General features: G+C 39.7%; 2 protein-coding genes across 7 annotated transcripts in view; one reads left to right on the top strand and one right to left on the bottom strand.

Annotated features, from left to right (window-relative positions):
- Window positions 1-15106, bottom strand: part of KLRG1 (killer cell lectin like receptor G1) — a 49186-nt gene extending 34080 nt beyond the window's left edge. The window contains exon 1 of one of the 4 annotated variants that reach the window (XM_036112952.2): window positions 14955-15106. In XM_036112952.2, the coding sequence (XP_035968845.1) occupies window positions 14955-15071 (117 nt within the window). In that variant the 5' untranslated portion in view covers window positions 15072-15106. Of the gene's footprint in view, window positions 1-9698; window positions 9759-14862 lie in introns of those variants that run through there. The other 3 variants (XM_036112955.2, XM_036112956.2, XM_078075577.1) reach the window with 3 other exon arrangements.
- M6PR (mannose-6-phosphate receptor, cation dependent) lies at window positions 14975-24197 on the top strand. 3 transcript variants are annotated; one of them, XM_078075574.1, is made up of 7 exons: window positions 14975-15051; window positions 19283-19462; window positions 20700-20866; window positions 22013-22122; window positions 22411-22541; window positions 23100-23226; window positions 23682-24197. In XM_078075574.1, exons 2-7 carry the CDS (start codon window positions 19284-19286, stop codon window positions 23802-23804), a joined length of 837 nt encoding a protein of 278 aa, XP_077931700.1. In that variant the 5' UTR covers window positions 14975-15051; window position 19283; the 3' UTR covers window positions 23805-24197. The 3 variants fall into 3 exon arrangements, with proteins under 3 accessions (XP_077931700.1, XP_035968840.2, XP_077931701.1); XM_036112947.2 differs by lacking the exon at window positions 14975-15051 and adding an exon at window positions 15426-15636; XM_078075575.1 differs by lacking the exon at window positions 14975-15051 and adding an exon at window positions 15468-15586.
- The last annotated feature ends 787 nt before the right edge of the window (window positions 24198-24984 follow it).

The raw sequence follows: 24984 nt of genomic DNA, 5'->3' as shown, positions 1-24984 counted from the left end.
TTCTCTAGGCATCCACTGATCTGCCTTTTATCACCATAGATCAGTCTGTATCTTTCCCAAGTTTTTTTTTTAAGATTTTATTTATTTATTTGACAGAGAGAGAGCGCGCGCGCGCGCAAGCAGGGGGAATGGCAGGTCGAGGGAGAGGGAGAAGCAGGCTTCCTGCTGAGCAGGGAGCCCGACGTGGGGCTTGATCCCAGGACCCTGGGATCATGACCTGAGCCAAAGGCAGATGATTAACCGACTAAGCCACCCAGGCGCCCCCCAAGTTTTTCATAAAAGGAGACTCATCCATGTTGAAGTATCAGTAATGCATTCCTTTTTATTGCTGAATATATTCCACTCTATGAATAGACCAGTTTGTTTATCCATTCTCGTTAATACATTATTAACTACAGTCACCATGCTGTATGTACATTAGGTCTCCAAAGCTTAATCATCTTATAACTGAAAATTTGTACCCTTTGATCAATATCTCCCCTCTCCCCCACCCACTAGCCTCTGGTAATGACCTTTCTACTCTGCTACTATGAGTTCAACACTTTTTTTTTTTTAGATTCCATAGTGAGATCATGTGAAATTTGTCTTTCTGGTCTGGCTTATTTTACATAGATAATGTCCTCTAGTTTCATCTATGTTGTTGCAAATAGCAGGATTTCTTTATTTTTTAAAGGTTGAATAATTTTCCATTATATATATATATTCTCATATATATAGTGTGTATAAATATGTATTTTCTTTATCCACAGACACTAAAGTCGTTTCTGTATTGATTACTATGCATAATGCTGCAATGAACATGGCAGTGTGCATCTCTCTTCAAAAGAGTGATTTTCTTTCCTTTGGATATATAATCAGAAGTGGGATTGCTGGATCATACATTAGTTCCATTTTTAATGTTTTGAGGGGACCCCATACTGTTTTCTGTAGTGGCTATACTAAGTCACATCCCCATTCATTTTGTTGTTTCCTTTGCTGTGCAAAAACTTAATCTCAGATAGTCCCTCTTGTTTATTTTTGCTTTTTTATTTGTTTTCTTGTTTTTTGTGGGTGGGGGGGTTGGTTTGTTGTAATTTTTAAAAAATATTTTATTTATTTGACAGACACAGTGAGAGAGGGAACACAAGCAGGGAGTGGGAGAGGGAGAAGGAGGCTTCCTGCGGAACAGGGAGCCTGATGCAGGGCTCGATCCCAGGACCCTGGGTCATGACCTGAGAAGGCAGACCCTTAACTGAGCCACCCAGGCGCCCCTATTGTTGTTTTTAAATACGCTCCATGCCCAGCATGGAGCCCAACACAGGGCTTGAACTCATGACCCAGACATGAGGACTGGAGATCAGGACCTGAGATCAAGAGTCAGACAATTAACTGAGCTGCCCAGGCACCCCTATTGTTGCAGGGTTTCAGGATTCTTGCCTCACAGAGTCAAAGAATGAATCTCAAGGACAAAAGGGTGAAGTGAAATGAAAATTTATTAAGTGAGGGTGAGAATAGAAAGGAAAGAAAAGAGCTCTCTGGAGTGAGAGGGGTACCCAATGGGTGCCACTGAGGGCTTTGTGAATTTGTGAATATCATGTCTATATTTAGAACAAACATGATAGACTTGTAACTATCATGAGAACAAACAAGGTGTTCTTATAAGTATCACATCTATTTCTCCCCATCTGGGATTTCTGTGAGCTTGGTTGTATCTACATCCACCCCCCCACACACCACTACCCTAGTCATGTGGTCCCCTACCTAGCCTCACCTGTCCCTTACTATTTTTGCTTTTGTTACATGTGCTTTTAGTGTACATTCCAAAAAATCACTGTCAAGACCAAGTCAAGGAGCTTTTCCCCTATGTTTTCTACCAGGAGTTTTACAGTTTCCCGTCTTAGTTTTAAGTCTTTAATTTATTCCAGTTTTTTTTATATATGGTGTAAAAAAAGGGGGGGTCCAATGTCATTCTTTTGCATGTGGACATACAGTTTTCCCAACATCATTTATTTAAGAGACTATACTTTCCCAATTGTATATCTTTATTTATTTGAGAGAGCGAGAGAGAGAGAGCACATGAGAGGGGGGAGGGTCAGAGGGAGAAGCAGACTCCCCCGACCAAGCAGGGAGCCCGATGCAGGACTCGATCCTGGGACTCCAGGATCATGATCTGAGCTGAAGGCAGCTGCCCAACCAACTGAGCCACCCAGGCGCCCAGCCAATTGTATATTCTTGATGCCTTTGTCAGAAATCAGTTGAGTATATATATGTGGGTGATAGAACTGTTCTTCCTACCCTTTTTGTGTGGTTATGCTCAAGTTTTTCTGCCCCACTGTGTTGCTGATGCTTCTTAAGTAGACTCCTGAGATCTTTCAGAGCTATTCTCATTAGTAGATAGCTAATTATTCTTCTTTGTGAGGGGATAGAAGCTGGGGTCTCCTACTCTGCCATCATGGTGATGCCACTCCTCTGAATCCATATTAATTAAATATATGCTTGAATAAATAAATGAGAGAGAAGTTATAAATCTTTCACACAGAGATTCCAAATAATATATGCAGGCACTCCCCCATCATGATATTCATTTAATTCTCCTCCTCTTGAGTGTTGGCAAGACTTAGTGACTCGCTTCCAAAGAATAACATATGGTTAGTGGAAAACAGTAACTTTACAGTAGAGAAATCTAGCAAACACAACATTTAACACATAAACAGAGTTAATCATGTAAATCACCAGTAATAAGTCATTAATATCACATACCTCCAATATGATGCAATAAGAAAGATACCTAATTACTATGGTATATTTTACCAAAACCCATAATCTCAGTCTAAAGATTAAAAAAAAAAAAATCAGGTAACTGTAAATTGAGAAGCGTTCTACTAAATATCTGACTAGTACTCTTTAAACTATATCAAGGTTATGAAAAATAAGGAAATACTGAGGAACTACCACAGACCAGAGAAGATTCAGGAAATATAAATGCAAGGTGGTATCCTGGATTAGATCCTGGAACATAAAAAGAACATTAGTGAAAACCTGGTGAAATTCAAAACTTGCAGTTAGTTAATAATAGTAGAACAGTTATTAATTCTTAGTTTTGATTAAATGATTTCTTAATATGTTAACATTAGGAGAAATGGGGTGAAGGGTATGAAAAAATGCTATATAGTACCTTTGAAACTCTTCTGTAAGTCTGACGTTATTTCCAAATAAAAATTTTATTTAAAAAAGACAACATAGGGGTGCCTGGGTGGCTCAGTCATTAAGCGTCTGCCTTCGGCTCAGGTCATGATCCCAGGGTCCTGGGATCGAGCCCCGCATTGGTCTCCCTGCTCTGCCGGAAGCCTGCTTCGCCCTCCCCCACTTCCCCTGCTTGTGTTCCCTCTCTCGCTGTGTCTTTCTCTGTCAAATAAATAAATAAAATCTTTAAAAAAAAAAAAAAGACAACATAATGCAGACGCCCTATAGTGTAATGTATTTAATGTCCAACATACAATAAAAAAGTATTACAATGCAAAGAAATAAGAAAATGTGAGCCACAGCCCAGAGAAAAGTAACTAACTAGAAAACAAACTTAAGATGACATAGATGTTGGAATCAGCAAACAAGGACTTTAATAGCTATATAAATATGCTCAAAGACAAGAGGAAAATATGGTCATAATGAATAAGAAGATGAAGAACCACAGCAGGGAAACAGAAAATATAAAAAAGAACCAAGTAAAATTCTTAATCAGAAAAGAATAATATCCATAATTTTAAAAAACTAAAAATTTTTTAAAATTTAAAAAATAAAAAACCCAGGGGCGCCTGGGTGGCTCAGTCGTTAAGCGTCTGCCTTCGGCTCAGGTCATGATCCCAGGGTCCTGGGATCGAGCCCTGCATCGAGCTCCCTGCTCAGTGGAAAGCCTGCTTCTCCCTCTCCCACTCCCCCGCTTGTGTTCTCTCTCTCACTGTGTCTCTCTCTATCAGATAAATAAATAAAATCTTTAAAAAAAATAAATAAATAAAAATAAAAATAAAAATAAAAAACCCAACTGAATGGGATTAACAGCAAACTGGAGAGGATAGAAAAAAAGGTCAATGGAATGTGAAGATAGATTGCTAGAAATTATCCAATATAAAGAACAGAAAAAAATAAATAAAGGGCCTCAGTGATCTGTAGGACAATATCAAGTGCTTCTCCCTCTCCCACTCCCCCTGCTTGTGTTCCTGCTCTCGCTATCTCTGTCTCTGTCAGATAAATAAATAAAATCTTAAAAAAAAAAAAGTGAAGCCCCGGAAATGCAGGAGAAAAATAATGGAGCAGGAAAATAATTTGAAGAATTAATGATAAAGTACTTCCCAAATTTAATGCAAAATGTACAGATATGAGATATTCAATGAATCCCATTCAAGATAAATATAAGGAAAATCACACCTAAGAACACCATAACAAAACTGCTTGAAAACCAAATAAAGAGAAAATACTGCAAGCAGACAGAGAAAAACAACATATTAACAGAGGGGAACAATGACATGAATGATTGCTGAATTCTCATCAGAAACCAAGAAGGAGGGCACCTGTGTGGGTCAGTTGGTTGAGCAACTGCCTTCGGCTCAGGTCATGATCCCAGAGTCCCAGGATCGAGTCCTGCGTCGGACTCCCTGCTCAGCAGGGAGTCTGCTTCTCCCTCTGACCCTCCCCCATCTCATGCTCTCTCTCTCTCTCAAATATATAAAAATTTTTTTTAAAAAAAAGAAAGAAACCAAGGAGAAAGACAATGGAATGCCATTTTTTAAAAGGTAAAATAATAATACTATTGGTATAGCCACTATGGAAAACAACATGGAGGTTCCTCAAAAAACTAAAAATAGAACTACCATATGATCCAGTAATTCCACTTCTGGGTATGTAGCTAAAGGAAATTAAATCACAGTATCAAAGAGGTATCTGCACCCCCTTATTCACTACAGCATTATTCACAATACATAAGACATGGAAACAACCTATGTGCCCACCAGTGGATGAATGGATAAAGAAAATGTGGTATACAGATACAATGGAATATTATTAAGCCATAAAAATGAAGGAAATCCTGCCATTTGTGACAACATGGATGGACTTTGAAAGCATTATGCCAAGGGAAATAACTCAGAGAAAAACAAATGCTATATGATCTCATTTATATGTAGAATCTAAAAAAACCAAACTCATATTAACAGAGAGAACAGTGGTTGCCAGAGGCTGAGGGGTGGGACAAATGAGGAGACATCGGTCAAAATGTATAAACTTCGAGTTATAAGATGAGTAAGTTCTGGGGATGTAATGTACCACATACTGATTACATGGTAACAATGCTATATTGTATACTTGAAATTTCCTAAAAATAAACAAACATTTTTACCACAAAAAAAAAAAAAGGTAATTATGTGAGGTGTTGGATGTAGTAACTCAATTTATGTGGTAATCATTTCACAATATATACATATATCAAATCATCACACTGTACACCTTAAATTTACACAATGTTATATGTCAATTGTATCTCAATAAATCTGGGGTGTGGGGTGAATGATACTACCAATCCAGAATTCTATATCCAGCAAACACATCCACCAAAAATAAAGAGGAAGAAAAAAAACACTTTTATTTAAAGAAAACAGAATTGTCATTAGCAGTCCAGCACTCTATGAAATGCTAAAAGCAGCTTTTCATACTGAAAAGAAATGTCACAAGATGAAAACTTAGACCTACAAGACTGAAGAACAGAAATGTTAAATACATAGGAACATATAAAAGATTGTGTTTTTCTCAATTTCTTTAAAAAAAAGAACAAAGAAAAATAAAACACACAAGACAAACTATAAACAAATAGCAAAATGACAGACCTAGAGCCAACCATATCAGTAACTGAATTCATCATAAATGGACTGCACACATCAAAAAATGGCAGAGATTGTAACACTAGGGAAAAAAAGCAAAAAATCAACAATATGCTGTGTATAACACATGCACTGTAGACATGATGACACAAAGAGATTAAAACAAAGTACAGAAAAAGACACACGCAAACAGTAACCAAAGAAACCTGAAGTGGTATATTAGTTTCTTATTATTGCTGTAACAAATACCATAAACACAGTGGCTTAAAACAATATACATTTATTCTTTCACAGTTCTGGGTGTCAAAAATTTTAAATGAAGATGTTAGAAGACTGCTTTCCTCTGGAAGCTTTAGAGAAGAATGCATTTCCTTTATTTGTCCTGCTTCTTTAAAAAAAAAAAAATTATTTATTTTAGAGAGAGAGGGAGGGTGGGAGAGCGTGAGTAGGGGGAGGAGCAAAGGGAGAGGGAAGGAGAGAATCTCAAGGAGACTCTCCTGATCACAGAGCCCGATGTGGGGCTTGATCTCACGACCCTGAGATCATGACCTGAGCCAAAACCAAGAGTAGAAGGCTTAACTGACTGAGCCACCTGAGTGCCCCAATTCTCCCTGCTTCTGTAAGCTGCCTGAATTCCTCGGCTTGCAGCCACTTCCTCCATTTCAAAGTGCATCACTGTTTCCATCATATCTCTTTTTTCTAACTTTTACACTACTGCCTCACTGTGATTATGCTGGATCTATGCGGATAATTCAACATAATTTCCATTGCAAGATTCTTAATTTAATCATATTTACAAAGTTTCTTTTGCTACGTAAAGAAATATATTCACAGGTTCCAGGGATTAGGACATAGACATCTTTGGAGGTGGGAGTGGGGGACATTTTTTAGCCTACCACAAGTAGTTCTATTAATATACAACAAAACTGACAAGTATAAAAGGTACATTTCATAGTTATATGAATCACAGCATCAAGTACACGTAACGACTGCAAATGAGTATGCACCTAATGAACAACTTCAAAACATATGAAGCAAAACCTCCCTGAATTAAAAAAAGAAATAAATCCATAATCATAGTTGAAAATTTAAACCCCTTTCTCAATAACTGATAAAACAATTAGACAAAAAAAAATCAGTAATGACACCAAACAACTACAGAATACACATACTTTTCAAGTGTAAATGGAATGTTTACCAAGTAAATTACATATTGGATAATAATACAAGCTTTAATAAATTTCAGTATGTTACAATGTTACAATCTACTCTGTTCTACGAGCAGAGTAGAATCAGTAATGAAAAAAATCTAGAAAGTTCCTAAATATTTAAAAATTTTTAAAACACACTTATAATCATCAGAGAAATACAAATCAAAACACAATGAGATATTACCTCACACCTGTTAGAATGGCTACTTCTAAAAATAGCCAGGGGCACCTGGATACTTCAGCTCAAGTCATGATCCCAGGGTCCTGGGATCAAGCCCCACATCGGGCTCCCTGCTCAGCAGGGAGTCTGCTTTACCCTCTCTCTCTGCCTCTCTTTCAAATAAAATCTTTTTTAAAAAAATAGCCAAAAAAACAACAAATAACAGTGTTTATCAGAGTACTGGAAAGGATGGGAGGAAAAGGGAACCCTGTGTACTATTGGTGGGAGTGAAACTGGTGCAGCCATTATGGAAAACAGTATGAAGATACCTTAAAATATAGAACTAACATATGATCCAACAATTCCACTCCTGGGTATGCAGCTGAAGAAAACAAAATCATTATCATTTGTCTCTTTTATATCGAAATATATCTGCACTCTCATGTTCACTGCAGCATTATATATATATTTTTAAAGATTTTATTTATTTATTTGACACAGAAAGAGATAGCGAGAGAGGGAACACAAGCAGTGGGAGCGGGAGAGGGAGAAACAGGCTCCCCGCTGAGCAGGGAGCCCGATGCGGGGCTCGATCCCAGGATCCTGGGATCATGGCCTGAGCTGAAGGCAGACGCTTAACGACTGAGCCACCCAGGCGCCCCTCATTGCAGCATTATTCACAATGGCCAACACATGGAAACAAAGTATCTGCTGATAGATGAATGAATAAAGGAAATATGGCATATATACATAATAGAATATTATTTAGCCATAAAAAAAGAAAATCCTGTCATTGGTAACAACATCTTCCATCTATTCTTGAGGGAACTGTTAAGTGAAATAAGTCAGAGAAAAACAAATACTGTATGATCTCATTTATAAGTGGGATCTAAAAAACAAAATCCTGAACTCATAGAGAAGAAATTGGTGGTTGCCAGATGTAGGGGTTGAGAGTAAAGTTAAAAGGTACAAACTTCCAATTATAAAATGAGTAAGTCATAGGGATGTAATGTACAGCATGGTGACTATAGTTAACAATACTGTATTATATATTTGAAAGCTGCTAAGAGAGTAGATCTTAAAAGTTCTCACTACAAGAAAGAAATTGGTAACGGCAGTGATGGATGCTGACTAAACTTAACTGTGGTAATCATTCTGAAATGTATGCATATATTAAATCATTACATGTACACTCAAAACTAAAACTTCTATGTCAATTATAGCTCAATTAAAAAAAAAAAAGCGTTAAGGGCACCTGGGTGGCTCAGTCAATTAAGCATCTGCCTTCAGCTCAGGTCATGATCACAGGGTCCTGGGATCAAGCCCTGCATCAATTCTCCCTCTCCCCGCCACTCCCCCTGCTTGTGCTCTCTCTCTCTCAAACAAATAAATAAAATCTTTAAAAAAAAGAAGCGTTAGAGAGGTGAGAGGTGTTAAAAACCCACGGGACCAACCTGAGATTTTTTTCATTGATGTAATAATAAAGATAATTACAAAGAGGCAGAAAAAACAACAAAAAAAATTCTGTTAGAATAATTAACACGACTTTCTGTATACCTAAAACACACACACACATTCTAAATAATCCATGGGCCAAAGAAGAAATAATACACAAAATTAAAAATTATTTAAAAAACTAAGTAATTATGAAAATTTGTAGACCAGTAGCTTAAAGAGAATGTTAGAGCTTTAAGTGAATACAAAAGAAGAAAGATTTTAAATAAATAATCTGTTTCTAATTTAAGAAGAGACAAGAAGAACAAATTAAAAACCAAAGCAAGCAGAAGAAAGGTCAGAAATTTTAAATCCTAAATCAATAAAATTTAAAAAACCACAAGCAATAGAAAAATTAACAAATTTTTATTATATAATAAAATAATATAAAATAATAAAATATTATATATTATATAATATATATAAATTAACAAAATAAAAAAATAAAAATTTGGTTATTTGATAAGATTGACTGATAAACTTCTAACAAAACTTACCAAGAAACAAAGAGAGAAGACAAATTATGAATATCAAGAATGAAGTGAGTACATTACTACAGATTTTAAAGACATAAAAAGGATAATAAGGGAATATTATATCTGTATGTCAAAAATTTAACAATTTAGATAAAATAGAAAAATTCTTTGACAAACACTGTGTATTATTTAAGACTGATGAATCACTAACCTCTACCTCTGAAACCAATAATACATTATATGTTAATTGAATTTTTTAAAAAAGTCTGTAGGGAATATAAACAGATAACAACAGATTTTATAGGATAATGTCTCATAATGATAATTAATATTAGCAAATGAAAATGTATTTGACTTTTAATTTTTTGTATTTATAAAGAGTCCAAATAAATGAAATGTATAGATAATTCCTAAAAAAAAAAAAAAAAGAAAAACACAATTTACCACTGACACAAGAAGAAACAAATTTTTAAATAGCTCTACTAAAGAAACTGAATTTCTTAATACAAACCTTCTCATTAAGAAAGCTTCATGCTCAGATGACTTCAGTAGCATATTCTATCAAACTTCAAGGAATAAATAACACAATTCCTTCAGAAAATAGAAAATGAAAATATACTCTCCAACTTTTTTTAGGCAGCCATCATGACCCTGATACAAAACTGACAAAGAACTACAAGAAAAAAAAAATTAGGGACGCCTGAGTGGCTCAGTGGGTTAAGCGTCTGCCTTTGGCTCAGGTCATGATCCCAGGGTCCTGGCATCGAGTCCTATGTAGGGGCTCCTTGCTCAGCGGGGAGCCTGCTTCTCCCTCTGCCTGCAGCTCCCCCTGCTTGTGCTCTCCCGTGCTCTCTCTCTCTCCCTGACAAATAAATAAATAAAATTAAAAAAAAAAATTAGACTCCAACATTAATGAATATAGACATCAAGATCTTTGAAAAAGATCAGCAAATCAGAATCAGAAAAATAGACAATTCATCATTACAAAGTGTGGTTTATCCCAGGAGCGAAGCAAGGATGTCTAATTTTATCATTTCTATGCAACACTGTAATGAAAATACTAGACAGGACTAGAAAGGGACATGAGGAAATATTCTTGGGTGATGAAAATCTACTAAAACTTGATTACAGGGTGGTTACAGTTATGATGCATTGTTAAGATTCATTGAATTGTATACTTAAGGGTCACATATTTCATTATTTATAAATTTTACCTCATCAAAAAAAATGAAACTTTAAACAAATATTGAACCCTAATTAGTAGGCTTGCTTTACACAATGGTATGGTTTATCAGTTATAAATCTACTTCCTGTGTTTTCTTAGGTGTGAACAAATGTATAAATATATTGAATATAATGGGAGCCTGGTTTCTCACTCTTGAAAAAAATATATAGATTTCCTACTCTGCTAAGAGGCACTAAAGCAGTGACCCAAAAGTAGCAACAAACACACCTTGTAATCAGACCTTGGTTTCTCAACACCACTCTTCACTAAAAGGAACAAGACTCCCTTGGGGAAATGACTGATTCTAGGGTAATTAAAATACAAGATAAACATGGAACATAGTAAAGAATTTGCTCAAAAAATTATGGGGACATGTCAAAATGACAAAGGGAGGCTCCCACTGGCAGTTCAACATCAACCCACAGCCTCCAGCAATTTATCTGTTTCCTCATCAGTGGGCTGCATGTTCCTGTGGCAGGAACTACACCCTCTCTTCACAGGTCTGAATCTCTACCCTGTGGCTGGGGAAGGGCACTTCCTTCAAGTTTCTAAGGTACTTCCTTGCTAACTCTTCTTCAGCCCAGAGGTGGTAGCTGCATTTTGTAGTTATTATTTGTGTAACTTCTGTACAACCTAGAGTCCTTGTTTACCCCCTCTTAGTACTTATTTTTTACTAGAAAACAAGTCTATATTAAATTTTTCCTTAAAATCACTGGCGTGGTATCTGTCTTCTAATTGGATCCTGACTGATACAAGGACACATCACTTCTCTTTTAGTCCTATCAAAATACCTAAATATAACCATGAGGAAGTATCAGACAAACCCAAAATGAGAGACATTCTACAAATTAAGTGACCTGTACTTTTCAAAATTTCAAGGACAAACAAGATAAAGAAAAATGACAACTGCAATGTGTGACTCCTGCTTGGCTTCTGTGGTTGGGGAATGGGAAATAATTATAAAGCATATTTACTGGGACGATTAATGAAATCTGAATATGGACCATGGATTAGGTAATAATATTCTACCAATGTTACAGTTTCTAACTGTGATGATTATACTGTGGTAAGGTAAGAGAATGTCTTTATTCTTGGGAAATACAAATATACTTAACAGTAATGGGCAACTTTCAAATTGTTCAAAATAAACTAGTGCGTGAGTGCGTGTGTGTGTGTGTGTGTGTGTGTGTGTATGTACAGGAAGAAGGGAGACTAATAAAGTAAATGGGGCAACTTGTAAACCACTGGCAAATCCAGGTAAAGTGAATACAAGAGTTTTTACTATTCTTGCATCTATTCTAAAAATGTTAAATTATATTAAAATTGAAAATTACCAAAAACAAAAAATATATTTAGTCCTTGAAATATGTTAAACATCTTAAAAGAAAAGCATCAATAAAAATTCAAAACTGGGGCGCCTGGGTGGCTCAGTCGTTAAGCGTCTGCCTTCGGCTCAGGTCATGATCCCAGGGTCCTGGGATCGAGCCCCACATCGGGCTCCCTGCTCGGCAGGAAGCCTGCTTCTCCCTCTCCCGCTCCCCCTGCTTGTGTTCCTGCTCTCGCTATCTCTCTCTCTCTGTCAAATAAATAAATAAAATCTTTAAAAAAATAAAAATTCAAAACTGAAATCGGGTTCAAGATAGCAAATTGAATACATGCATAACAGGATTAAGAAACTACCAAACAAATTTCAAAAGATCCCTGAGCAGATCAGAAATTGTAAACAGGTAGGATTTGATAGTGAAACCAGAGCAAAACCTGTAACACAAAACTCATACAGAAGGAAGCTGCTGAGAGGTTTAAAAAGCCATTCCCAACCAAGCTCCCAGCTCAGAGTTAACAAAAAAAGCAGATCCGGGAAAATTATCAAAGCAACGAACTGAAGGAAAAATTCAGGATACAGTAGTCTGCCCTACCCACAGTTTCACTTTCTATAATTTCAGTTACTCAAGGTCAACCACATCCTGGAAGCAGATGATCCTCTTCCTGACTTATCTGTCAATAGCAAGCTAACGTTAAATCACAATACCTGTATCCTTCACCTCACTTCGTTTCATCATGTGGGCATATCATCCCACACCATCACAAGAAGAAGGGTGAGTACAGCACAGTTAGATATTTTGACAGCAACCATATTCACATGTTGTTATAATTGTTCTATTTTATTATCATTGTTGTTAATCTCTTACTGTGCCTCACTTATAAATTAAACTTTATCATAGGTTATGTATAAGAAAAATATATAGTATATATAGAGTTCAGTACTGTTCGTGGTTTTTTTTTTTTAAAGATTAATTATTTATTTGACACAGAGAGAGACAGCTAGAGAGGGAACACAAGCAGGGGGAGCGGGAGAGGGAGAAGCAGGCTCCTGGCCTAGCAGGGGGCCCAATGCGGGGCTCGATCCCAGAACCCTGGGATCAGGACCTGAGCCGAAGGCAGGCGCTTAACGACTGAGCCACCCAGGCGCCCCCTGTTCGTGGTTTCTAAGGGTCTTGGAATATATCCCCCGTGAACGAAAGAGGGGGACTAGATCTTTCAAGCACCTTCCCCTCCTCTGCTTATACTAAACAGGAGGGATCCTCAGCATTTGATTTTAGAACAAAAGTCACAGAACTGCTTTCTAAACAAAGTGAGCAACTGTATTTGCGGAAGAGGGTGTGGGTACAATGTAGAGGGTGTCCTTATTAATGATATGGCTAGAGAGACGCAGAGCAGAAAGGCAAAAAAACCCTGCTAATTTCAGTTTTTGTCCCTGGCACAGAGTTTCCACAATGGGCACTAAAGGCTGAAAAGCAGGGAAGTAACCCAGGTTATTTTTAAGTGGATGAAAAGGGAAGTCTCTCCCTCCTTCTCACTCCTACTACATAAGACAAGTTATACATCCTACTCAACTGCATTGCTGGACCTTTCACCACTTCCAACATGCACCCTACCTTCCCTCCAGCCCAATGCTACTCTAGGCAATGACCAAGAAGCAACATTTCTGAAGTTAAAATTTGAATTCACCAACAAATGAACATCAATTCTAGAACGAAAGCTCATTGTAAAAGGGATTTTTGTCTTTTTTTCCTCTGATGCATCCCCCAAAATCTGCAACAGTGTAATTGTTCAGTAAGTATTTGTTGAATGAGTTGATAAAAGCAATTCAATAGAAATAACTTAAATACCTGACTCTAATGGAATTGCTTAAGGAGCAATCCATACATCTAAATACTGTGCAACCATTAAAAAGTTTATTTGTAAAGTTAGTGATACGGAGAAATATCTGATGACATTAAATGTTTTTTAAAAGGAAATGGATAGGGGCACCTGTGTGGCTCAGTCGGTTGGGCGTCTGCCTTCGCTGGGGTCATGATCTCAGGGTCCTGGGATCCAGCCCCACATCAGGCTCTCTGCTCTGCGGAGAGCCTGCTTCTCCCTCTCCCTCTGTGCTCTCTCTCTCTCAAATAAATAAATAAAATCTTAAAAAAAAAAAAAAAAGGAAATGGATAACATATTCCTGAAGGAAATACACAACCTCTTGGTGGGTTTTTGGATTTTTGTTTTGCGTTCTCTGTATTTTCTGATTACAAATTACTCTTATTATTAGAAAGAAACTCACCTTTTTTTTTTTTCCTTGAGAACACATTCAAACCCAACCCAGACATGGTAACTACCTTGGCTGAATTGAATGTACCAATTAATAAACAAATGCAGGATCCTATACAGTAAGCATCAAGTATTGCTTGAGAGCTTGGACTCTGAAGACTACATGCTTATATAACTTACACCTAAATTAGGGAACCTGAATACTGACAACGAAACTTAATAGCTGTGTGACCCAGAGTAAGTTACTTAGCCACCATCAGCTTTAAAATTCAAGGTTAGCGTCAAGATTAAATGAATCAATACTCATTTAAAGCGCTTAAAACAGTGCCGGCACCACAGAACTATGCACGTATTAGCTTCTGTTATTACTGGACTCAAAACATTGTACTAGCTCTGGTGAGAAGGACAAATCAAAATCCAGTCCCTACCCGCGAAGAGAGGGGGGACACACACAAAAGCAACGTAGGAGTCAAAGCAGAATGAAATCGGGCTAAAACCAGGCAGAGGCAACAAGCGGGCAGTTAGGGAAGAGTTAATCCAGAAAATCACAGGAGCAAAAGTACTTGAGCCAAGTTCCAGGAACGCGCAGGACTTCAGCAAGCGACGAATAAGACTGACCTGAGGGAAACCGCAAAGGATCTTGGCAAAGGCAGAAGAACTAAAAGTGAATTGCTCTTTCCCCAGGACACCAGAAATGCGGACAGGATGGAGTGAACAGAATTGGTTACAGAGTGCTCATCACGCAAAATGCCTCGAAACCTCTGGTGAACAGAGCTGGTTGCAGTGTTTTACGCAAAAGGACCGGAATGACAAGGTTAACGAAAACAGTATCGGTAACGAAGACCCCAAGGTACTAAACTGTAGAAAGGAAATAAAGAACAAAGGTGTCGTTAAGAAAGCCCGGACTACCGCGACCCAATCGCTGTCCACTATCCTCTAGGTGCCGCTAACCCTGGAGACAACGCGACTCGGGGCCGGCAGACGGCGAAACAGCGCCTCTCGCAGTCGGCAAACGAGCTGGGGAAGCACGGAGAGGAAGAGACCTGGGGTGAGAACTACAGCTCCCATTGCGGCCTGGCCCGAGGTCCCCTTTCCACATTTCCGCTTCCGCCGCCCGCCCTCGCGCACCCTCTTCAGGGGGACCTACCAGGGAGCGGGCCGGGCGCGTGATTGCGCGTGACCCCGCGTGACCGCGCGTGACTCCGCGAGCGGAGAAGCTCGGGGGCGGGACTCTGGGACCCCATTGGTAGAAAAGGCGACCCGAAAAGGTGGAACTCAACTTGAAAATCTCGATAGTGATTGGAGTTGATAGGATAGGGGCGGAGCTACATGGCCAGGACCCTGGCCAATCAGCGTCTGGGATCGGCCAGGAGACCGGGAAGGGGAAAGGGGCCAAATGGTTCTTTGGTCACATGCCGCGGGGTCTAGTGGGAGGAGCAGTTGCCCAGAGGACGCCTGGTGCTTCCTGTTTCCGGTTCCCGGAGTGGAGCACAACGAGGCGCATTGGGGAACCTTTGACACGAGTTCTGGGTCCGGGGTCTGCGGCTGGCCCCTCGCTGGCCCAGTGTCCCAGCCCCAGACAGGTATTCAGCCGGGGATTCTGCGCCTTGGCTACTCCCTTTGCCCGTGACACGTGAGTATGAGGGGCGTGGAGGAGGAGGGGAGCTGGAGAACGCTCACACCTCGGTGTCCGTAACAGGGGCTGGGATCGCTAAGTCTCCTTTGGCCAGGGTTCGAGCCAAAATTCCAGCTAAGGAGCCTTAGGGCAGAATGGAGGCGGAGGCGTGAGGGCGGGGAGTTAAGAGTCCCGAAGGGAGTGAGGGAAGAAAAGACCTACCAAGACTGGAGAGGGAATCGACGTGTGTTTGGAAGGCAGAGAAAGGAAGGACCCTGGGTATGGAGTCGTTTGAGGTGTTACTGGATACCTGTAGAGGGAATTTTTGGCCTGCATTGTGCAGGAAGGCATAGTGGCATTATTTGGAGAGGATACGGCTCTAGGCAGTTGGAAAGTCAGGAGATTAGACGGAATGAGAATTTCTAGAACCCTGGGAGAAGTTTGAAGGGGATGCGTGTATGGTATGGAGTAGCTACTAGAGAGCTTATCTAGTGTTTTCTTTTTGTGGGGAGCTTCCGCCCATGGGACCTAGAGCTACTTCTCTAAGGCTTTTCAGCACTGGGCCGTTTAGCTAGTTAGGGCTGGTCTGAAAGGGTAGGCTGCTGGAGACAGGAGATAAGAGCCGCTACCTCAGGAATGAGCCAGACAGCGGAAAGTAGAAATTCCACTGAAAAAATGGAAAATGCTCATGGCTAGTCTTGAGGGGTGGTAAAGAGTGGTACAGACGCCCAGTGATGTGAACTGCTTCCCAATTCCTGGCTTAGTCATGGGTCATCCCATTGAAGAGAATTGTTTGGCATTACCAAAATAGATCTGTCCTAGAACAAGAAAATTGAAGGGGATTTTTCAAAATCTTAAAGTCCTGCCCTTTATTTCCAAAATATCTAGACAAGCTATTGCACCTTGAGGATCTAATTGTAGCACATTAAAAGGGAACTACACAGCCCTTGGATTTCATACTCTCCCTAATAAATTTTTGCACCCCTGTATTTATCAGAAATTTTCCAGAAAATAGCTTTATGCCATGAATTCTCCAACTTGCCCCACCAACCTCATACATGTTTAATACTGTATGACCTAGGGCAAATAATGTAACGTCTATAAGCATCAGTGTCCTCATCTGTAAAATGAGAGAAATTATACCTACTTTTCTGGGCTGTGAAGATTAACATAATAGATAAAGCACTTAGAGCATTTGCCACTGAATCAAAAAGAAGTAGCTCAAAACCGACAAACCTTAAGCAGAAAAGAGAGAAGAGTATAAGTTGATTCTCATCGTAACTTCTTGAACCAATAAGCAAATGAAAGATGGTTCAGCTCTACTAATGTAGACTGCAGGGTGTTTAACCCTTTATCCTATCCCAGTTTTGTAAGATTCTTTGTTCTAATTTGGGAAAAGAAATCATCAACTGTTAACAAATAAGGAGCTAACTTTGAGGCCATACAACACAGCCTTCTATGTGAGCATCCCCTCCAGAAAACTGGTCCTGGGGAAAAGAAAAAAAAAAAGCTTGAAAATCCAGAATGTTGAAATTTTAAATTAGATCCTGAGAGAATATAAAGAATATGGCATGTAAATCAATCTAATAAAAGGAATCTCTTAATACTTTTTTAGGAACGCAGCTGGTCACATAGTGTGTTGAGCAATGAGTTAATTTAGGGAAGGTAGGAGTTTGAGGTTTGAGTTCTTTATTCCACCTCCTATTCAGTGAACTGTGTGAGGAGTCACTTCCCCCCTGCTTTGTCAAAAAGAAAGCAAGGCTTTGGCTGCCTCCTCTTGAGCCCCCAAAAATTAATGTGAAAGGGGATACACATGTAGTGGTTAAGTGTAGACCATGAGCTCTGGAGCCAGATTTTCTGGGTCACTCCACTGGCTGTGTCTCAGTTTTCTGACCTGTAAAATAAGGACAGTAATTGTATTTACTGCATAGCGTTTTTGTAAGGATTAATTAGTTAATGCATGTTAAGTGCTTTTAAGAGTAAAAGGCAAGCACTCAATATTAAGTTTCCTATTAGTGCTTTAAATGTGTTTATGGGGGCCTCAGATTTGGTGACTGGCAATTATTATTCTGTGGACTTTATTAATACTACTATAGTGGGTTGATTTTGGAAATACACAAAGTTGAGGCGCCTGGTGGCTCAGTCTAAGTGTCTGCCTTTCGGCTCAGGTCATAATCCCTGCATCCTGGATCGGCAGTGTAGGGCTCACTGCTCAGTGGGGAGTCTGCTTCTCCCTCTCGCACTCCCCCTGCTTGTGTTCCCTCTCTCGCTGTGTCTCTTTCTGTCAAATAAATAAATAAAATCTTAAAAAAAGAAAGAAAGAAAGAAATACACAAAGTCAGGGAGACAACTTCCCAAGCATTTGTTGCCCTAGTGGAGTGTAGAAAACAGAAGGTCAAGTGTAAGTTTGTTTAGGGGAGTAGAGAAAATTCAGTCAGGGCTCAGAGCTTCCATTTTCCTATCTTTAAACTTACTAGTACCCATTAAACTCTGCCTAGTTTTATATTCTAGAAATGCACGGGAGTTGATGAAACAGCCTGAAAAAGAATTAGAGGATTTTAAAGAGTATTAACCAAAGTCCAGGCTTGTAGTCTGGAAGCATGTTACTACAAGTGAGAAAAGTTTGGAAGAATTAAATCTGTGTATGATAACAGTGACACTGTTAGGAAATTAACAAGTAGCAATGGCCTGGGGGATCATTAACTAATGGACATCAGAGTGAAGTCTTTTGCAAGGGTAAATCAATATGTCCTGGGTGTGAGGATGGATTAGAGAAAAGAAAATGAGTTTGGGAAGTGGAGCCATGTGTTTCCATTCCTAGAGCAGTACAAGGAGCAGGTGAATTGGAAAGTGACTTAGTGATTCCCAAGAATTGTTACCAGTTCTGAGTGTACAAAGACAGCTCTGCTTACTGGAAATTGAGAAACTCTTGAGATTTGTGACATGTAGAGCCTGAGGTGGGTTTTGGAAGACGTCTTCACTCACTTTGACCTAGTGAATTTTCTTCTGCCTATAATTTAAATGATTGAATGTGTTTTCAGAGATGAGCCATTGAAGTAGATAAATGTCAACTTTTAGGTGCTATGGCTGTGTTTATGTCTAGTCATCTTTCCTATGGTGAATATGAACAAAGACTGTTGGATGCTCCTGACTATTGATAGGAGAAGTTAGGACCCAAAGTACTGAAGTCCCTTTCCCTATCTTACATCTTTCTCAATAACTTTCAACTAGACTTTATCAAGTATTATAATTTCATTGTTATCTTAGGGAGGACCGCAGGTTGAGGCAGTTTTTATGAACTAGTATTAAACTTTATGAGATATTGCAGTCTGACTTTTCACAAAACAGTAAAGATGCTCGCACTCTGTCTCAAAATAAATAAGTAAATTTTTAAAAATAAATGAAAAAGAGAAACCTAAAGATTATGAATCCTATTCTGAATATTAAAGAACGGGGGGAAAATAATGGGTGAAAGCTAAAAGCTTGAAATAGACACAAGAAAATAAAACCCAAATTCGTGATAATGAGGAAAACTGACTAGTGTAAAATAAGTGATGGATGGAAGATAAAACTGTAAAGATGACACATTCGTGTGCTTTATCTCTTTCCCCCCTCTCCTGATCTTCCCCCGCTTCCTCAACACCCACACCCCCTCTCCCAAAAGGATGTTCCCCTTCTACAGCTGCTGGAGGACTGGACTGCTCCTGCCACTGCTCCTAGCTGTGGTAGTAAGAGAATCCTGGCAGACAGAAGAAAAAACCTGCGACCTGGTGGGAGAAAAAGGTCGAGAGTCCGAGAAAGAGTTGGCTCTACTAAAGAGGCTGCAACCGCTGTATAACAAAAGGTAGATGAGAAGAGCTTTGAAGGGCTTGAGAAAATAACTTTGTTAAAGAATCTTTTCCTCCAGGGCGCCTGGCTGGCTCAGTTGGTGGAGCATGCAACTCTTGATGTTGGGGTTGTAAGTTCGAGTCCCACATTGGGTAGAGACACTTTTAAAACAAATAAAATCTTGGGGCCCCTGGGTGGCTCAGTCATTAGCGTCTGCCTTCGGCTCAGGTCATGATCCCGGTTCCTGGGGTCGAGCCCCACATTGGGCTCCCTGCTCCACGGGAAGCCTGCTTCTCCCTCTCCCACTCCCCCTGCTTGTGTTCCCTCTCTCGCTGTGTCTCTCTGTCTAATAAATAAAATCTTAAAAAAAAATTTTTTTTTTCCTCCACTTACTGATTTTATTTTAGTATTACTACTCTATGTGGAGGGAATACATGTATAATAACCTCCTCTGGGACAGATGATTCTAATCTGAACTTCAGTAATACTGGCCTTATTTGGCCATGGTATCCTCATTTTTTTTTTTTTTTTTTTTAAGTAGGCTCCATGCCCAGCGTGGAGTCCAATGTAGGGCTAGAATCCACAACCCTGAGGTCAAGACCTGAGATTAGATCGAGTCAGACGCCTAACCTACTGAGCCACCCAGGCACCCCTACTTTTTTTTATGCTATAGAGCAAATTCTCAACCCAGTTTTTAGTAGCAATGTGCAATTCTCTTATGCAGAAGAGTAACTGTTCTCAAGACTGGATCCAGGAGACCACCTTGTAGGAATTAAAAAGCATTATTTGGTACTTTCATATAATAGGACTTCAGAAGTATCAGATAAACATTGAGGCCTATACACATCATAAGTGTCAGGAATCTTCAGGTATATAAATCTGAAGATAATCTTCAAAGAACAAGGGACCATGGGATATTTCCCATGAACGTAGATCCTTATTCACAGGGAAATAGCAACTGACACTTCAGCATGGTCTAGAACAGGTATTCTAGAATATGTAGCTGTCTTGGATGTTGTTTTAATCAGTCATCATCAATAGTTAAGATTGTCTCATTCAACAAATAAACTATTCACTATTACATGGATATCTCATGATCAACAAATATTATTCACTAGTACATTTAGTTGTGACATCAGATAAATAAATTGATCACACTTGCGGGGGGGGGGCAGCTTAAAGGAAGAGAGGCTGCTTGTCCTAAGGCTGATAGCCAGTAATTCTTCCTTTGTTCTCCTCACTTCTCCTTACAGCTTTGAGAGCACTGTGGGCCAGGGCCCAGACACATACATCTACATGTTCAGGGTGTGCCGGGAAGCTGGCAACCGCACCTCTGGGGCAGGCCTGGTGCAGATCAACAAAAGTAACGGGAAGGAGACAGTGGTAGGGAGACTCAACGAGACTCACATCTTCAATGGAAGTAAGACTCTCCCTGTTGATTAATTGATCCCATGTCAATTCCTCTGACAGTCCTGTGTCAGCCTTTTCCATTCTCTTCCGAGTATCGTATGGTACATGTGCTTCAGCTCAACTGAGACTAACACAGCTCCTCTGGAGCATGGCTCAGGACCTTTATGTGTTTGTTTTAAAGTTAATGAAAAGCTCATGCATAAAGAAGAATCTAGCTGGGATTCTGTAGCTTCATGTGTTTTTCACACCAGACTTGAAAATACCAACAACGACCATTTCTCATCGAATTAGTCCAGTTTTGCCAGTTACATTTTCAGACATTAAGCTTTTTTGCAAACCAGTCTACAAAAACTTCCCCAACCAACTTGTGCTATGGTGATTAGGTTTCTCAAAAGTCATAAAATCATATTGCTGGAAAGAACTATGAGCACCTGTGGTCTGATTCCCTCCCTTAAGCAGATAACTGTATTTTCCAGTGCAAATATTTGTTCATATCAATAATATAATGAAAAATAACATCAAGAGTTTGGGGGTAGGGATTGGAAGACTGGATTTTTTACCCAGCTCATGTTTACTTGTCCTGTGACTTTGAAAAATCATTTCATCTTCTTGTGTTTCTTCATATGCAAGATTAGAAGAATTTTTACCTTATTCACCTCACGTGATTGATAAGTCAAAGGATATTTTGCAAAAGAAAGTTGAATGCCATAAATATTAAAGAAGAAATGGCTCCCGATCTTAAAAATCATCCACATTGCATTTATCTGTGGCTAATTTTAAATCTTAGGTTTTGCTCTGCCACCTAAGAATTTTATGGAACCTCTTCTGATGTTAGCAGGTGTTCAGAAAATGTGAATCAGTGTCAGAGTATGGGTCCTAATTGTTTTTGTACTATCGGTTGCCTGCCTTCAATGTGGAAAATTAGGATTATTCTTATATGAATATCTGATTCTTAGTTGTCTTAAGGGAACACAGAGCTGTTACAAAGAAGCAGGATTTAGCTTGGTATTTCTGTTCTACAGAGCTCATATTGATACTGGTTATTTTAATTAAGACCAATTTCATTGAACTCCTCAGTGCCTTTCTACCATTGTACCCAGGCCTGCCTCTGCTTTTCCCCCCACCCCAAAGCAACATTTCCCTTGTCCCTCCTCAGGTAATTGGATCATGCTGATCTATAAAGGGGGTGACGAATATGACAGTCACTGTGGCATGGAGCAGCGTCGTGCAGTGGTGATGATCTCCTGCAATCGACACACGCTAGCGGTGAGGCGTCCTGGGGCACACGAGCCTAGAGAACAGATGACAGGACTGGCCTGAGGTGGGAGAGAATTTCCAGAGGGGACAAGATACAGCGGGATGGATAGGAGAAAACTAGAAGTTCAGTTTTTCCTTGTGTCACAGGCACCCGTCTTCCATCATACGTGGAAAATAAGTTATTGAACCAAGAGAAAGCAAATGCTTTTTTAGCTTGTGGGTTTTTTCTTTTTCTAAGTAAGGGTCAAAAGGAAACAGTTTACCACATAAGCGTTGTGTTCTGTCCTTCATCATCAGGGCAATTTTAACCCTGTGTCTGAGGAGCGAGGCAAAGTTCAAGATTGTTTCTACCTCTTTGAGATGGATAGCAGCCTGGCCTGTTCCCCAGAGATCTCCCACCTCAGTGTGGGTTCTATCTTACTAGTCACGTGAGTGCTTTCTCCCTTACCAATCCAAACCTTCCTTTTTTTTTTTCCTTAAACTCAATTACTTGGTGATACTTTGACACAAATTCTGCGTGTTTGTGTGTGTGCACCCACTATACCATAATTGGAGGTGGGAAACTTTATGTGAAAATCCTCTTTAAACTCTTGACTATGCAAGCTTAAAAAAATTAGATCTAATGTTTCACCCCTGATAAATATTTGCATTTGGAAATGCTTTATATTCCATTACTGGAGGACTGGACAGTTTTTAATACTATCCCATTAGATTATAATAACTTTTGGAGAAATGGAACTATATAGCTAATAGTACCTATTCTTGGCTCTAAGAGTCACACACTAGGTCTTATTTTTGTCTGAGCCTTTGCTTTTAGTGCTCTAATTGCTTTTCTAAAGAAGGTACCCTCCTGCTTTGGTTCTTTTTTTCCCCCCATTTTTATAGAATATAGACTGGGAAACCACTAATGAATATAAAGATTATCTTTATTATCAGAGTTTTACTATTCCTTGGTTTTTAAGTAGAGATGTTTTTCTTCCTCATAGGTTTGCATCACTGGTTGCGGTCTATATCATCGGGGGGTTCCTATACCAGCGACTGGTGGTGGGAGCCAAGGGAATGGAGCAGTTTCCCCACTTAGCCTTCTGGCAAGATCTTGGCAACCTGGTAGCAGTAAGTAATAGGACTGCTGGCTGAGTCTGTAGCCTGCGGGCAAGGTTGAGTGACCAACCATCCTGGTTTACCCAGACTGAGGGATTTCCAAGGACATAGGACTTTGGGTGCTAAACCCACAGAAGTCCCAGCAAACCAAGTACAAAGTAACATCTTAGTGTCTGGCCTTGCTGAAGACTTGGCTGGAAGAGCAACACTGTTGCTTAAATTGAGGAATATGATAAAGCTATTAAATAGGGTCCTGGATGGGGAGAAAGAAAGACCTAATTAGAATTTTTCTCCCATTAGCCCTAAATTCAATTTAGGCTGATCCTTAAAAGCTTCTGGATTTTCTCTTCATCTTCCTTGAAGAAACCTAGTTCTTGTCATATTCTTAGACCATAGGTACATTTTGTCTCGCCCTCGAAGTTGGTTTATTCCAAATCATCATTTCCTTCCTTTGCTTCTCTCTGCAGGATGGTTGTGACTTTGTGTGCCGTTCTAAACCCCGAAATGTGCCTGCTGCATATCGTGGTGTGGGGGACGATCAGCTGGGGGAGGAGTCAGAAGAAAGGGATGATCATTTATTACCAATGTGATTGCACTTTAAATGCCCAGCTGCTTCTTCAGTCCCCCAAACCAAAGCATACTCAGCCAGATTTCTTAAGCAGTCTCCACTCCAGTCTCTCATCCCACCCTTAACATTGCTCTTGCTTTCCAGTTTGCTTTTGATTTGTATTCTCTTCTCACTAGTAGAAATGCCTTCCTTTTGTTCCCTATTTTGTTTTTCCTCTAGAGAGTACAGTTATAGGACAGATATAAAATAGGGCCTGTGCAGAAGAGGCTATTACACTATCTCTTGGTATCAAAGGTACAAGTAGGATAGTTACAGTGAGCAAAAAAGTGTGGCAGGCTCCTTTTTTAAACACATTTTCACAAGTTTTTGAGACACTGGATTTCTTTAATTAAAAAAAAAAGGCAAAGAAACATTATTTATACAAGGTTTGATTGCTTTCATGCTGTTACTCTGTACCCTACAGTAGTCTCCATGAGAATCTGGATGTAATTTCTTGCTGCTTGTAACTACTCTGTGGTGATTACTTGGTTGCATTCCAAGTATTGCCATTTGGTCTGAGCCTGGAGATGTTGCAGACTTGCTTCTCCCACCTCTGGGATTAGGATGGGGAAAATGTTTTAATTTCCCACTTAGAGGATTATAAAATACCATCCCATCAGTTGTTGGCATTGGAGTGACCTTATAGCCGGAACTGGGCCCTGGATTGTGGGCTCGTGGTCATTGGTCCATATGTGGCCAAAATGCCTTATCCAGAAGTCTAGTCCATTGGAAAGGGAAAGTGAATTGGACCTCCTGTGCTACAGGGGTTCCAGAAAAGGAAGTCTGTTTACCTGTAGTGGGATCTCCTCGATGGCTTGCTTCTCCCACTTGCAGTAAAAGCTGGCAAAGCTTTTCTTCTAAGCTGTTTCCCCCTACCCGTATTTCTAAATATGTTGCACTTTCTTCACAGGCATGTCGACTCCCCCCTCCCCTCCCCCAATCTTCTGGAAAGGGAATGAAAGCAGAGGTGGGACATCTAGGGCTTTGCCATCCTGTGCTCTGGGTGTGGAATGCTGCTGTACCTGTCCCTTCTGGCTCAGGGAAGTATCTTGCCCACAACAGTTTCTGTGGGGAAAGGTTTTGAATCCTCTGATGCTTCCACTTTTTTGTTTAGACCATGTGCCCAGAAGCCTGGCCCGATCTTTTCTGTAATAGTGAACCTG

The sequence above is a fragment of the Halichoerus grypus genome, chromosome 6 (assembly GCF_964656455.1).
Source record: "Halichoerus grypus chromosome 6, mHalGry1.hap1.1, whole genome shotgun sequence".
In the NCBI taxonomy this organism is placed as follows: Eukaryota; Metazoa; Chordata; class Mammalia; order Carnivora; family Phocidae; genus Halichoerus; species Halichoerus grypus.
Note: the sequence above shows the minus strand (reverse complement) of the source record. Positions and strands in the feature narration are given on the sequence as shown.

Bases quoted from the DNA above. Each gene is read 5' to 3' on its own strand.
- M6PR (XM_078075574.1), top strand. From the start codon at position 19,284: ATGTTCCCCTTCTACAGCTGCTGGAGGACTGGACTGCTCCTGCCACTG. The intron at 20,867-22,012 runs GTAAGACTCTCC...GTCCCTCCTCAG, and splicing joins GACTCACATCTTCAATGGAA to GTAATTGGATCATGCTGATC. The intron at 22,123-22,410 runs GTGAGGCGTCCT...CTTCATCATCAG, and splicing joins GCAATCGACACACGCTAGCG to GGCAATTTTAACCCTGTGTC.